Genomic DNA, 13,481 nt, shown 5'->3' with positions numbered 1-13,481 from the left:
TATTCTATTTATACTCAATATATTTATTTCAGCCTATGGAAATTTATGTTTCACAACAATAAACAAAAAATGCACATTTGTTAATTTGTTGTAGAATATTTCAGGACACACAGACAATGAATTGAAATAAATGACTATTTGGAGATTTTGTAAAGACTGATCTTGTGTGATGTTTTTTCTAGGGATACTCTGTCTGATGCCGGTTCAGCTTCTTTAAAGGGGTACTCCAGGGAACTAAACCCATAGCCCATCCTTTCCATCTCACCAACCTATTTATTTGTCTAATTATCATTCATTAGCTATATAGAGCAGTTTCCCTCTTTCAGCTGTCACTTACATGCAGGTGAGAGAAAGACATCATATTCAGATCCTGCTTGTCTTTGTGTAAACCCCTTACTGAGACCTAACCCCTAGCCTCCTGGAAGACAAACACCATGTGATTTCTGGCTTTACAGCCACCCATCCCCCTCCCTCTCCCCCTCCCTCTCCTTGTGTGAGGATTTTGCCGGCAGAGAAGTCTTTTCAGCACATAACGCTGCTCTTTTCCTGCTGTAGATCTAATCACTGACTGCTGCCATTCAGAGCATAACATGATTTATTGCTGGGGGGAAGGATAGTTTAAAAGAAAAGACATGTAGTGTGTGCTGCTGACAACAACACAGCATGCACACAGATAGTAAATAAAAGCAATTGGCTGGCAGCTATTACACAGAGCCGCACTGACTTCTGGGAGTTGTAGTCTAAGCTGAAAGCCAAGAAAAAAGAATATTAAGGAGACTTCAGGGGCCACAAGAGCTACAAAAACTAGATGGATAACTACAGGGGACACATAACAGGTTTTGTGGTGGCTTTGGGGCATTTGTATTTTTCTTAACTTTCCTGAACCTTAATTTGAGGGTCCAACACCACATCCAACATTCTAAACAAAGACTGCCTCTGTTTAATTCAACATCTATTAAAAGGGTAATACAGCCTGGGGGTGTTAATAGAAAAGAAAAGGCATGCATACTTACCCCAGTTCCATGCAGCTCCCATTTGCCTCAGCCTGCTCCCCCAACCTTCTTCTTACTGTACCAGTAATTGGCTGACGGGGCAGGTCCTGCCTCATGAGCTTGTGGAAGCAGTAAGAAGAAGGATCATCAGGGAACTGGATGGAGGGGAGCAGTGAGCAGGAGCAAGTATGTTTTTCTCTGCACAGATTGGTACAGTGAGACGCCACTAGGCGGTACAGTCAACGAGACAATTATATGCAAGTCCTGTGCTCGGGTCCCGTTCGTCCGAAAATGGTTTGTACATGGAACTCGCTGGGTTTTTCATGGTTGCCTTGGTGACTGTACCACCATGTGTCAGCCGAGTCTCTCTGCACTGGTCTGTGCCGAATTGGTAGGATTGCAGCTTTGGACTTGCGTTTTAAGGTTTGATCTGGAGGTGTGTATTACAGAAATGGAGAAGGGAAGTTCGAGGGAATAACTTCCCTGTAATAGGGCATCTCCTATTCCATTCAAGTGCTTGAAGCTGAGCTGAAATACCAGATACGCCCAATGGACAAGAATGCCACTGTTTGTTGAAAAAATAGTACTTTTCTTTATTTAAATTTTAAGCCGAATACCCTTTTTTTTAAAGAAGTGTTTCCACTGAACATTTATGGCACATCCACATCCAATAAATGCGGGTTTTACCTCTTGAACCTGCACCTAACTCAGGGGTGAGGGGCTTCTTCCCCTGCCAGCCTAGGGTTACCGAAGGTGGTCAGGAAGCCAAAACAGCCAAACATGCTGCCTTAGGCTGGGTTCACATCACGTTTTTGCCATACTGTTTTCAATCCGTTTTTCTAAAGAAAACCGTATGGCAAAAAAACGTATGGAACAGTATGGAAAAAAAGTAAACCGTATGCGTTTTTAAACAGTATACTGTTTTTAAAAGTGCATACAGTTCCATCAGTTTTTATTTTTTTTTAAAACCATACGCTTTTGAAAATGTTGTCCATTTTTAATGGGAGGGGTCTTGGGTGGGGACTTTAGGATTCAAATGCGCATGTGCAAAGTAAAAACATATACGTTTTTCCCGTATGGAACCATATACATGTGCGTTTCCCATTGACGTCCATGTTAAAAAAAACGTATGCGGTTGCAGTACGGTTTTTAAACCGGAGTCAAAACCGTGGTTGACCACAATTTTGTTTAAAAACTGTACTGCAACCGCATACGTTTTTTTTTTAACATGGACGTCAATGGGAAACGCACATGTATACGGTTCCATACGGGAAAAACGTATACGTTTTTACTTTGCACATGCGCATTTGAATCCTAAAGTCCCCACCCAAGACCCCTCCCATTAAAAATGGACAGCATTTTCAAAAACGTATGTTTTTTTTAAAATAAAAACTGACGGAACTGTATGCACTTTTAAAAACAGTATACTGTTTAAAAACGCATACGGTTTACTTTTTTCCATACTGTTCCATCTGTTTTTTGCCATACGGTTTTCTTTAGAAAAACAGATTGAAAACAGTATGGCAAAAACGTAATGTGGACCCAGCCTTATGCAGTTTACATAATAATAAGAGTTGTATTTCTATCATAGCACCGCTTGTAAAGAGGTGCAGAAACAGAGAATATCACATTACTATAACTACCATTAAAGTCAATGGGGGTCACACGAACTGCAAAAAAAAAACAGCTGGGCCGACAGCACAGTCATTTCTTATATAACCCTCGTGATGTATGGACACCCATAACCAAGGTAAGCATGTATGAAGAAAGAAGGCAGGCCGAGTACTATAAATACCAATGTTTATTGCAATGTACACAGAAGTTACCATAAAGGACCATTATATGTGAATAAAGTGAATTATTTATAGCAAATATACTGCAATGAAAGCTCGTTCTGCTCCGATACAAAGTCCAGGCAAGTTTCTTTAGTAAAAAGCGTAGATGAAAAATTTCGATATATCTGAGTTGCCATATATGACCCTGTTGAATGCATCTTGGAGGCAATGCTCAATGGTTTTTTTTTTTCTTCTTTTGTTTTTAATAATTATTATAATTTTTTTTTTGCGTGCCAATATCACTAATTGAAGATACAAGTTTGAAACCTGCAGCTTCACGTCCACGATGGGCCCATGACAACACTTCCCCATTGATGTGGATGGTAGTTTAGATCCAATCTAGAGATGAGCGAATTTACAGTAAATTCGATTCGTCACGAACTTCTAGGCTCGGCAGTTGATGACTTTTCCTGCATAAATGAGTTCAGCTTTCCGGTGCTCCGGTGGGCTGGAAAAGGTGGATACAGTCCTAGGAGACTCTTTCCTAGGACTGTATCCGCCTTTTCCAGCCCACCGTAGCACCTGAAAGCTGAACTAATTTATGCAGGATAACCATCAACTGCCGAGCCGAGAAGTTCGTGACGAATCGAATTTACTGTAAATCCACTCATCTCTAATCCAATCCATATCCCTATGACAAACTCATCATAGGGACCGATCACAGCCGGTAGCTGGGGATCCCAGTCAGAACTTCACTTTCTATGGTTGTCCCAGATTACAAAAATATGACTGCTGTCTTCTGAAAACAGCACCACGCATATTCACAAGGTTGAACACTGTACTGCAACTTAGCTTTATTGAAGGAGTACTCCGCCCCTGCTGTACCCGGTGTTCGTTTAGAGCGTCAGGTGCAGCGCCAGAGACTCGTGACGTCACGGCCATGCCCTGCTCGTGACGTCACGGGCACGTCCCCTCAGTGCAAGTCTATGGGAGGGGGCGTGACGTAAGTCACGCCCCCTCCCATAGACTTGCATTGAGGGGGCGTGGCTGTGACATCACGAGCAGGGCATGGCCATCACATCGCTCCGTTCGCTCCGTTCACCAGATGCTCGGGGTGCCGCAGCCGAGATCGTAGGGGTCCATGCGATCAGACATCCTTTGGATAGGGGATAAGATGTCTAGGGGTGGAGTACCCCTTTAATTCCAATGGAGTTGCAATACCGTACACAACCTATGGACAGGTGTGGCACTGTGGTTGGAAGGATACAATTAAATGGGTATTCCAGGAAAAAACATTTTTTTATATCAACTGGCTCCAGAAAGTTAAACAGATTTGTAAATTTCTTCTATTAAAAAAAATCTTAATCCTTTCAATAATTATCAGCTGCTGAAGTTGAGTTGTTGTTTTCTGTCCGGCAACAGTGCTCTCTGCTGACATCTCTGCTTGTCTCGGGAACTGCACAGAGTAGAAGAGGTTTGCTATGGGGATTTGCTTCTAAACTGGTCGGTTCCCGAGACAGGTGTCATCCGAGAGCACTTAGACAGAAAAGAACAACTCAACTTCAGCAGCTCATAAGTGCTGAATGGATTAAGATTTTTTTTTAATAGAAGTAATATACAAATCTGTTTAACTTTCTGGAGCCAGTTGATATATAAAAACATTTTTTTTTCCTGGATAACCCCCTTTAATAAAAAAAATTAGAGATGAGCGAACTTACAGTAAATTCGATTCGTCACAAACTTCTCGGCTCGGCAGTTGATGACTTTTCCTGCATAAATTAGTTCAGCTTTCAGGTGCTCCGGTGGGCTGGAAAAGGTGGATACAGTCCTAGGAAAGAGTCTCCCTGGACTGTATCCACCTTTTCCAGCCCACGGGAGCACCTGAAAGCTGAACTCATTTATGCAGGAAAAGACATCAACTGCCGAGCCGAGAAGTTCGTGACGAATCGAATTTACTGTAAGTTCGCTCATCTCTAAAAAAAAATCATTGGACAAAAAGTGGATTATAAGAAGCTTTGAGTCGTTGCCTTCAAGATGCCCATCGAGGGTTGGACCCTTAGATTAGTCAGTCTGTAATAAGATTATAATTCTGTACAGCTCACGAGAATAACTGTTGTATGTACGGATACATCATTCTAAAAGTATACACCTTCATATTACAAGTTCATGTGAACAATAACTAAACTTCTTTCCGTATGTGGAATGCGTTAGAGGTCAGACTGGATGACCCCTGGGCTCCTGGCTATTGCCAAACGCCATCACACCCAATAGCTTAGCTGGCCTCACGAAGTTCCGCAATGGCGGCAGCGCCAGAGGTCGACCGTCCGTGGTAAAAGTCTCTGATAAAATTACACAGGATAAATTAGAAAATACATATTGTGACAAAGCAGCATGGGTCTATTTTCTTCAGCCTGAAAGCAAATAAAACTCTCTTGGGATACAGTTCCACCTAAACTTCCTTGAGTACTCCACCGAGCGGGTGATCTTTGAAGCCCCCAAGTGTGGTGGTCGGGCTGGATGTACTAAAGTGCAGTGTGAAAAACATAAAATACATCATATTTTGTCGAATCCTTTCCCCCCCACATTATGCATACAATACATATAAATCACAGTATGTTATAGGAGGCACGTATGAGGACCCCTACACTTCCAATACAAGCCCAAAAAAATGTCTCAAAAAATATCTCAAAGGTTCAAGAGGTCATCTTGAACCTTGGCACCAGTTGGCAAGGACTATTTCTACCTTGGGGGGGGGGGGCACCAGCTAAGCGGGATCAGGCCCGTCAGACATAACCCAGGTACAATCTTGGAAGGTTCAACCAGATCTACAATACTATGTTAGACCCCGTAAAATTCGTAACGTTTCAAAACAGGAGGGGTTTTATGGTCTGAAAACTATTCCCCGGCAGAGAACAGTCCAATATCAGAACGAGAGATGTACATTTGTTTAAAGGGGTTAAAAAAATAAATAAAAAATCAACTGGCTCCAGTGAGTTAAACAGATTTGTAAATTACTTCTATTAAAAAATCTTTATCCTTTCAGTACTTATTAGCACCTGTATATTACAGAGAAAGTTCCTTTCTTTTTGGATTTCTTTTTTTTTCCTGTCCACAGTGCTCTCTGCTGACACCTCTGTCCGTATCAGGAACTGTCCAGAGCAGCATATGTTTGCTATGGGGATTTGCTCCTGCTCTGGACAGTTCCTGACATGGACAGAGGTGTCAGCAGAGAGCACTGTGCTCAGACTGGAAAGAACTACACAACTTCCTCTGGAGCATACAGCAGCTGATAAGTACTGGAAGGATTAAGATTTTTATACAGAAGTAATTCACAAACCTGTAAAACTTTCTGGCACCAGCTGATTTGAAACTATTTCCCCACTCCGGAGTACCCCTTTAAATCAACTTGTGTCTAGAAGCCTAAGGAGATATTAAAAAGCTTATATATATGGAAGTAAAACGATGGATCACGTCAGTGATCACTGTATGCGTTAGTAACCTAACCACAAGATGAGTGCAAGCCTCGGGGTCCAGAGACGTCCCCACGTAAAAAGCCACAATGTACAAGTCAATTGGATTTTTAAATATTTTTTTTGACATTTTCAACTTTTTTTTTTTAACCAAAAAACTGTGCTGCCTCGGTTCATTGGCTGCGCCTGATATCCCCTTCCATTTGAACAAGGGGGTTTCTTTAGACACAGCTCATGACCAGAGGTGGCGCCGTTTGCAGAAAGAAAGCAGAATGTTTTTTTTTTAAAGGGGTACTCCGCCCCTAGACATCTTATCCCCTATCCAAAGGAGAGGGGATAAGATATTAGATCGTGGGGGTCCCGCTGGGATCTCAGCTGCAGCACCCGCTATCATTACTGCACAGAGCAAACTCGCTCTGTACGTAATGACCGGTGATACAGAGGCCGGAGCATCGTGACGGCTCCGCCCCCTCAATACAAGTCTATGGGAGGGGGCGTGTTGGCCACCATGCCCCCTCCCATAGACTTGCATTAAGGGGGCGGGCCACAACATCATGAGGAGGTGGAGCCATGACGTCACGATGCTCCGGCCCCTGTATCGCCCGTCATTACGCACAGAGCGAGTTTTCTCTGAGCAGTAATGAAAGCGGGGTGCCACAGCCGAGATCCCGGGGGTCCCCAGCAGCTAGGATAGGGAATAAGATGTCTAGGGGGTGGAGTACCCCTTTAACCCTTTCAAGACAGCAAAAATCCTTTGAACACCTTTGATTTATGGGGGGGGGGGGGGTTACCCGGAATGACTGAACCGTTGCATCATGCCTCGAAGCCAACCACTATGGTCCTGTATTGGTATAACTGGTGCCCTACGGGGGAGATTTATAAAAACCAGTGCAAAAGGAAAGTGGCCCAGTTGTCCATAGCAACCAATCAGCTCGCTTCTTTCATTTTGCAGAGGCCTTATTAAAAATGAAAGGAGCAATCTGATTGGTTGCTATGGGCAACTGGCCCACTTTTCCTCTGCACAGGTTTTGATGAATCTCCCCCTACGTGCCCAGGGGGTATAGTATTTCTGGGGGCTTACAGGCTGGGTATGTCAGTGCGCCCCCTAGTGTCATGGTACCTGTCACGTATCCCTTTGCCTGCAGTGTCTCTGTCTCACAGAGGGAAGTTCCTATGAATGGGCAGAGCGGCAGGACCGGCAGCAGGCCTTGCTGTAGTACCAGTGACTGCACAGATTCACTTTAATGGCCAAAGCACAATTTGTTCCAGCCTGGTCTTGACAGCTGTCATCTAGAGGAAAGAGGGGTAGAGCTTGTTATACAGATAGACAATGTGCATGAACCTATTAGTTCCGAAATTACTGGAATAAATAAGATATACGGCATCCAGGCAGAGCATCCCGTCATATAATAGGCAATTATGTACAAATGACTGGCCCTGACATACTCCAGGTATCCCTGCAGGATTCAATGTATCTAATCTCGATTTTTCTCATATTTTAAATTAGACTGAAGCTATCTACCAGTGGTCTCCAAACTGCGGACCTCCAGCTGTTACAAAACTACAACTCCCAGCATACCCGGACAGCCGTTGGTATCACCGATCTGGACTGTCTGTACATTGTATGGTGAGTCTGGTAACAAGTTACAATGGTCCAGAAAAGACCGAACATTTTGTAACCTGAGGCCATTGTAAGTTGAGGGATCACAAAGAGTAAGTGCCCTTTGGCCAAACATTGAGAGATGACAACCACTTTACTGATCTCATACAAACATTACTCATCAAACCTATTGACAGGGATTCCTCAACTAACAATGGCCTCAGGTTACAATATTCCGGTCTTTTCTGGACCATTGTAACTTGAGACCAGACTCACCATACAATGTACAGACAGTCCAGATCTGTGATACCTGTCAATGGCCGGAAGATCTGACCAATCAGAATGGACATTTCACTGGTAAAACCTCTGTATTACTGAAGTGCATGTACTGACTGGTGTCTGGTAGTGCCCCCTACAGTACAGGGAGGTATTACATGTTCTGTACTACTCTTTACCTGTATTACTGAAGTGTATACACTGACTGGTGTCTGGTAGCGCCTCCTACAGTTCAGGGAGGTATTACATGTCTGTACTACTCTTTTCCTGTATTACTGAAGTGCATGCACTGACTGGTGTCTGGTAGCACCCCCTACAGTACAGGGAGGTATTACATGTTCTGTACTACTCTTTACCTGTATTACTGAAGTGCATGCACTGACTGGTGTCTGGTAGCGCCCCCTACAGTACAGGGAGGTATTACATGTTCTGTACTCTTTACCTGTATTACTGAAATGTATGCACTGACTGGCGTCTGGTAGCGCCTTCTACAGTACAGGGAGGTATTACATGTTCTGTACTACTCTTTACCTGTACTACTGAAGTGTATGCACTGACTGGTGTCTGGTAGCGCCCCCTACAGTACAAGGAGGTATTACATGTTCTGTACTCTTTACCTGTACCTGTGGACACCAGGTGAGGGCGGCTCCATGTTACTTTTTTAGGACACTGTGTACTGTACAGGACCCTGAAGAAGCTCCTGTCCTCTACATAGACAGTGATTACAGCTCCCAGCAGATCTTTATTACTTTTATATATAAGAATTTGCTTTATCTATATTAGTTATCTACACATTTTTCTATAATCCTCACTTTTTCCTATTTTTGGATGACATTTTGGGGGCTTCAGCACCAATTACCAGGTTTCCACAGAGTTATGGTCTCAACATACAATAATCTCAACATATAATGGTCGTCCTGGAATACTCATACAGACTAGATAGTTGGCTGGTCCCACCAAATGTCACCTAATGTGTATGGGCATCCATCTATAGTTTTGGTTCTTCTCTTTTTGTTGGGGGCAGTAAGACAATAACCATTATGTGCCCCTCATGAGAAATCAATGGAGATGAACCATCTTGGATGCAAGGTTGATGACTACAGGTAGCTATAGTCATTGTCAACATGTATAGCAATGTGAAAATGGAGGTGGACCAAAAGTGGAGGTGGACATTGCAACTGGTAAGCCTACTACCCTGGAAATTATGCTGTAGGACTCACCTGGAGGATCAGTAGGGCAAGGCTGCAGGTCACAGGTCTGTTTCCCAATTGGCTTTACCAAGAGATCGCAGCCACGAACTATGTCTCTTCCCTGGAAGCACTTGACGTCCCTCATCCGGACTCCAACCCCACAGGTTTTGCTGCACTGCAAGGTCAAAAAGCTCATTGTGAAGAAGTGACCTGGCTTTAAAGGGTGCATTGATGTCATCCATTTACTATTTTTGATCTATTTGAAGATACCAGCAACACAGAAACATTTCTATTCTTATATATTGAGTGCTTCATGTCTTTAGTGGTGGCAAAATTCGTAGATCTACAATTGGGGTTTTTTAAAAGAAGAGCAGGTGGCCATCTAGGAGTTTCTTAAAGGGGTACTCCGCCCCTAGATATCTTATCCCCTATCCAATTGATAGGGGATAAGATGTCTGATCTCGGGGATCCCGCTGCTGGGGACCCCACCGCTGGGGACCCCCGCGATCTTCCTGCTACACCCGGCGTATTTTTAGAGTGTCAGGTGCAGAGCCGGAGGTTCGTGATGTCACGGTCACACCCGCTTGTGACGTCAAGGCCACGCCCCCTCAATGCAAGTCTATGGGAGGGGGCGTGACGGCTCCCATAGACTTGCATTGAGGGGGCGTGGCCGTGACGTCACAAGCGGGGCATGGCCTGGAATTCACGAGCCTCCACCCCGCATCGACAGTCATACGGCAGGGAGCGAAGTTCACTCCTTGCCCCGGATGTCTGGGGTGCCACAGCCGAGATCAGACATCTTATCCCCTATCCTTTGGATAAGGGAAAAGATGTCTAGGGGCGGAGTACCCCTTTAAAGAAGATGTCCAGTGCTAAGAAATGTATCCTCTATCCTCTGGGACCCCCCACGTTCTCCCGTAGGGGGCCCTGACTCGGCCCTTGCAGATAGAGGATAAACTCTTAGCACTGGACATCTTCTTTAAAGGGGTATTCCAGGAAAAAAAAACTTTTTTTTAATATATCAACCGGCTTCAGAAAGTTAAACAGATTTGTAAATTACTTCTACTAAAAAACCTTAATCCTTTCAATAAATATCAGCTGCTGAAGTTGAGTTGTTGTTTTCTGTCTGGCAACAGTGCTCTCTGCTGACATCTCTGCTTGTCTCGGGAACTGCACAGAGTAGAAGAGGTTTGCTATGGGGATTTGCTTCTAAACTGGGCGGTTCCCGAGACACGTGTCATCAGAGAGCACTTAGACAGAAAAGAACAACTCAACTTCAGCTCATAAGTACTGAAAGGATTAAGATTTTTTTTATAGAAGTAATTTACAAATCTGTTTAACTTTCTGGAGCCAGTTGATATATAAAAAAAAGGTTTTTTTTGCTGGAATACCCCTTTAAGTAGATCTTCAGGAAACATCTACTGTCCACACACTATGCAAAATCTGGAGTTCTAAAGCTTTACTTGACCTTAATCTGACAATATTGCTAATATTCGTAATATTCCGATACTGCTGAAGTTTGCACTTGCCTGGTGGATTCAACACTAAAGTAAAACAAACCTAGTCACAAGGGGTTAATTAGACGTATCCCAAAACAAGCTGCACACTGTTTAGATCTTGGCAGCTGAAGACCGAAGTGAAGCCCGGCCAGGCTGTGCAGTAAAGCTGTGTCTGGCATCGGTACCCCAAATCTAATCATCTCTTGGCAGCCAAAGAACAGTCCGTGTGCATGATACCCTGTGATGTCCATAGAGGCCTGAAAATCTCTTATGTGGAGGGTTTAGAGTAGTAGGGTCTCCTACCTCAGACCAGGGCGTAGTATACCACTTAAAGCATGGTCGCTCGAAGCAGGTGCTCTCCTCCGCAGGTTTCTTAGCAATGTCACAATCGGAAGGGTTGCGAGTCTTGACTTTACCACTGGCCACTTCAAGGCAATGGACCACTCGTTGTTTTGCTCCCCTGCCACAGGTGGTGTTACACTGCAGGAAAGGAGTGAACCCAAAATAAACTCATAATAGGGTTACTAGTAGTTGTGTGAACCCCACAAGATGCTAGTATATATGTCTGAGCAACCAAGTACTATCAACATGTGCCTATAGGCTTAGAGTAAATCTGTATCTCATTGTGCTCAGGTCCCTTGTTAAATGAATGGCAAATCCACTAGAGGCCCTTTTGGTACCAGCTTTGCCATAGGCCGTATGGGGGTATATCATGTACTTTTATCGTCACATTAGGAAGACATTCTCACCAATCAGAAATGCCTGAACATTGGCCCACATTTACTATTGTAAACCCGACATGTTTTGTCGGGTTGTGTGCCAGATTCTGGAGCATTGCGAAAGAGTTTCTGTCTGCGCCAGAATGTGCGCCAGAATTGAAAAAACCCAACTAACTCTCCATTTACCTGAGAAAACCCGGAAAAGGGCCGTGGTCATCTAGGAAAGTGGGTGTGTGATCTCCAAAAAGGGGTCTCGTCCCCGACATTTTCACAAAAACCCAACATATTTATTAAGGTTTCCACAGAAAATGTGGTGGATTTGAGCTGAGGAAAACCTGACAGATCAGAGCATGTGTAAAAAAAAAAAAGCAAAACGTAGGGAAAAGTGCAAAATGTAGGGAAACCTTAGTAAATACCGTGGAAAAAAAATTGAAAACTACACAACACTAATCAGGGCCAATGTTTCTGTTACATCAACCTCATGTTTTGCCTGTGATACACAAGTCGATGAACTTACCCTTTCCCAGTCTTGGCTCACCCATTGCGCAGGGCAGTTCTTGTCCCCACATGGATGGATGGCCAATGGCTTTGTCTCTAGATTGCACTGGGACTCAGGGACCACTCTGCCATCACTGGTTTTGCAGTACACGTGTCTTATCATCTTCCCTTGGCCACAAGATCCACTGCACTGTGGGGAGAAGAGGGATGAAGAGCAACAAAATGGACATAAATCTCACTTTTTAAAATGAATATTGACCTTTCATCCTGATCCTTATTTAGGTTCCCTATATACCTTGGATAACTGTTGGCTGAATACTCATTTGGTCAACAGCTATTTCTATAGCTAGTCCTGAGGATGGATTTGTTTTCACTAGAGCGAGAGAAATAAGCTGCACTTTTCTTCCAATGAAACACAGGATTGACCATGTTGAAATCCAATAAGCCCAATCCAATGTTCTGCCATTGGGGGGGATTGAGTTGACCTCTATAAATCCTATCCTAAGATAGTCAGCCAAGGTTTGATGATTTTCCAACCAATGTGAATGGACAACTTAAGTGTGTTTTCCAAGGTACATTTTGTCAACCACTTTGGGTGACTACTGTTTGAGTTCATGTAGTTTCAAATACTGGTTATGGTAAGTTCTATCTGGTATAGTAGACTACTTTTGCAGGCTACACAGACTTGTTCTAGGTTGTCCCACTCAAATAACTGGGTCCATTGGCCGGGGGACTTTTTATGTGAAACAATGCATACAAAACGAAGAGAGGTTTTACCTAACCACCTAAAATCTAACCACCAGATCCTCATGGGCTTTTGCCTCTTCCATCCCTTCTTTCTACCTCCCCTGGAACTCATCAATTTCCACTATAAATAGGCAGCCGGGCTGGGATCTGTTGCCTAGCGATTTCAATTAAATGCCCTTAGAAGAGATTTAGAAGTTGCATTTTGCTTGAAGATAACTGGATTATTTGTAGATTGCAAAATCTTTTAATGGACCAACATCATTTCACCAGAAGGGATGCAATTTCTAAAGAGAACATTTGCCATCTCAGGCTACCGCGACTTCTGTTCCTTGCTTCTCTCGACAGCTAAATGGACAGAAATGCTCCTGGAGAAGGAGATATGGCTTCCGTTTGATCACTGCTTCCTTTTTTTCTCTATGTAAATCATGTACAACGCATGAGTATAATGCATGGAGCTATTCACATCTCTGGGGCTGGTTGTGGACGCTGCCTGATAACGCACAAGATCAACCGCTCGTGCTTGTTCTGTAGAGATATCCAGACATGTGAAATGTCTTGTAAAACCAGCATATATTTTACATACATCGGGGGCCATGTTATACGTCCTGGTCATACACAGGAGATCAAAGGCAGCTAAAGTTGCCAATTACATTGGGGGATAAGCCTTAGCTGATCTAAGCAGTTTGAGGTGAAAATGGGAGTAAACGTGATGAAT

The 13,481-nt window shown here is 43.7% G+C and overlaps 1 protein-coding gene across 7 annotated transcripts in view; it reads right to left on the bottom strand.

Annotated features, from left to right (window-relative positions):
* Nucleotides 1-4,743: 4,743 nt before the first annotated feature.
* The window catches only part of ADAMTSL2 (ADAMTS like 2), a 51,470-nt gene continuing 42,732 nt past the window's right edge, over nt 4,744-13,481 (bottom strand). For 6 of the 7 annotated variants that reach the window (XR_008847887.1, XR_008847889.1, XR_008847886.1 and 3 more), the window contains 5 exons: nt 12,039-12,209; nt 11,106-11,282; nt 9,334-9,478; nt 7,358-7,527; nt 4,744-5,289 (listed from right to left, as the gene is read on the bottom strand). Coding sequence is in view for 1 of the 7 variants with exons in the window: in XM_056539996.1 (XP_056395971.1) it covers nt 7,409-7,527; nt 9,334-9,478; nt 11,106-11,282; nt 12,039-12,209 (612 nt within the window). In the remaining 6 variants the exon portion in view is untranslated. Of the gene's footprint in view, nt 5,290-6,912; nt 7,528-9,333; nt 9,479-11,105; nt 11,283-12,038; nt 12,210-13,481 lie in introns of those variants that run through there. The other variant, XM_056539996.1, reaches the window with a different exon arrangement.

Source organism: Hyla sarda, chromosome 9, assembly GCF_029499605.1.
Source record: "Hyla sarda isolate aHylSar1 chromosome 9, aHylSar1.hap1, whole genome shotgun sequence".
NCBI lineage: Eukaryota > Metazoa > Chordata > Amphibia > Anura > Hylidae > Hyla > Hyla sarda.
Note: the sequence above shows the minus strand (reverse complement) of the source record. Positions and strands in the feature narration are given on the sequence as shown.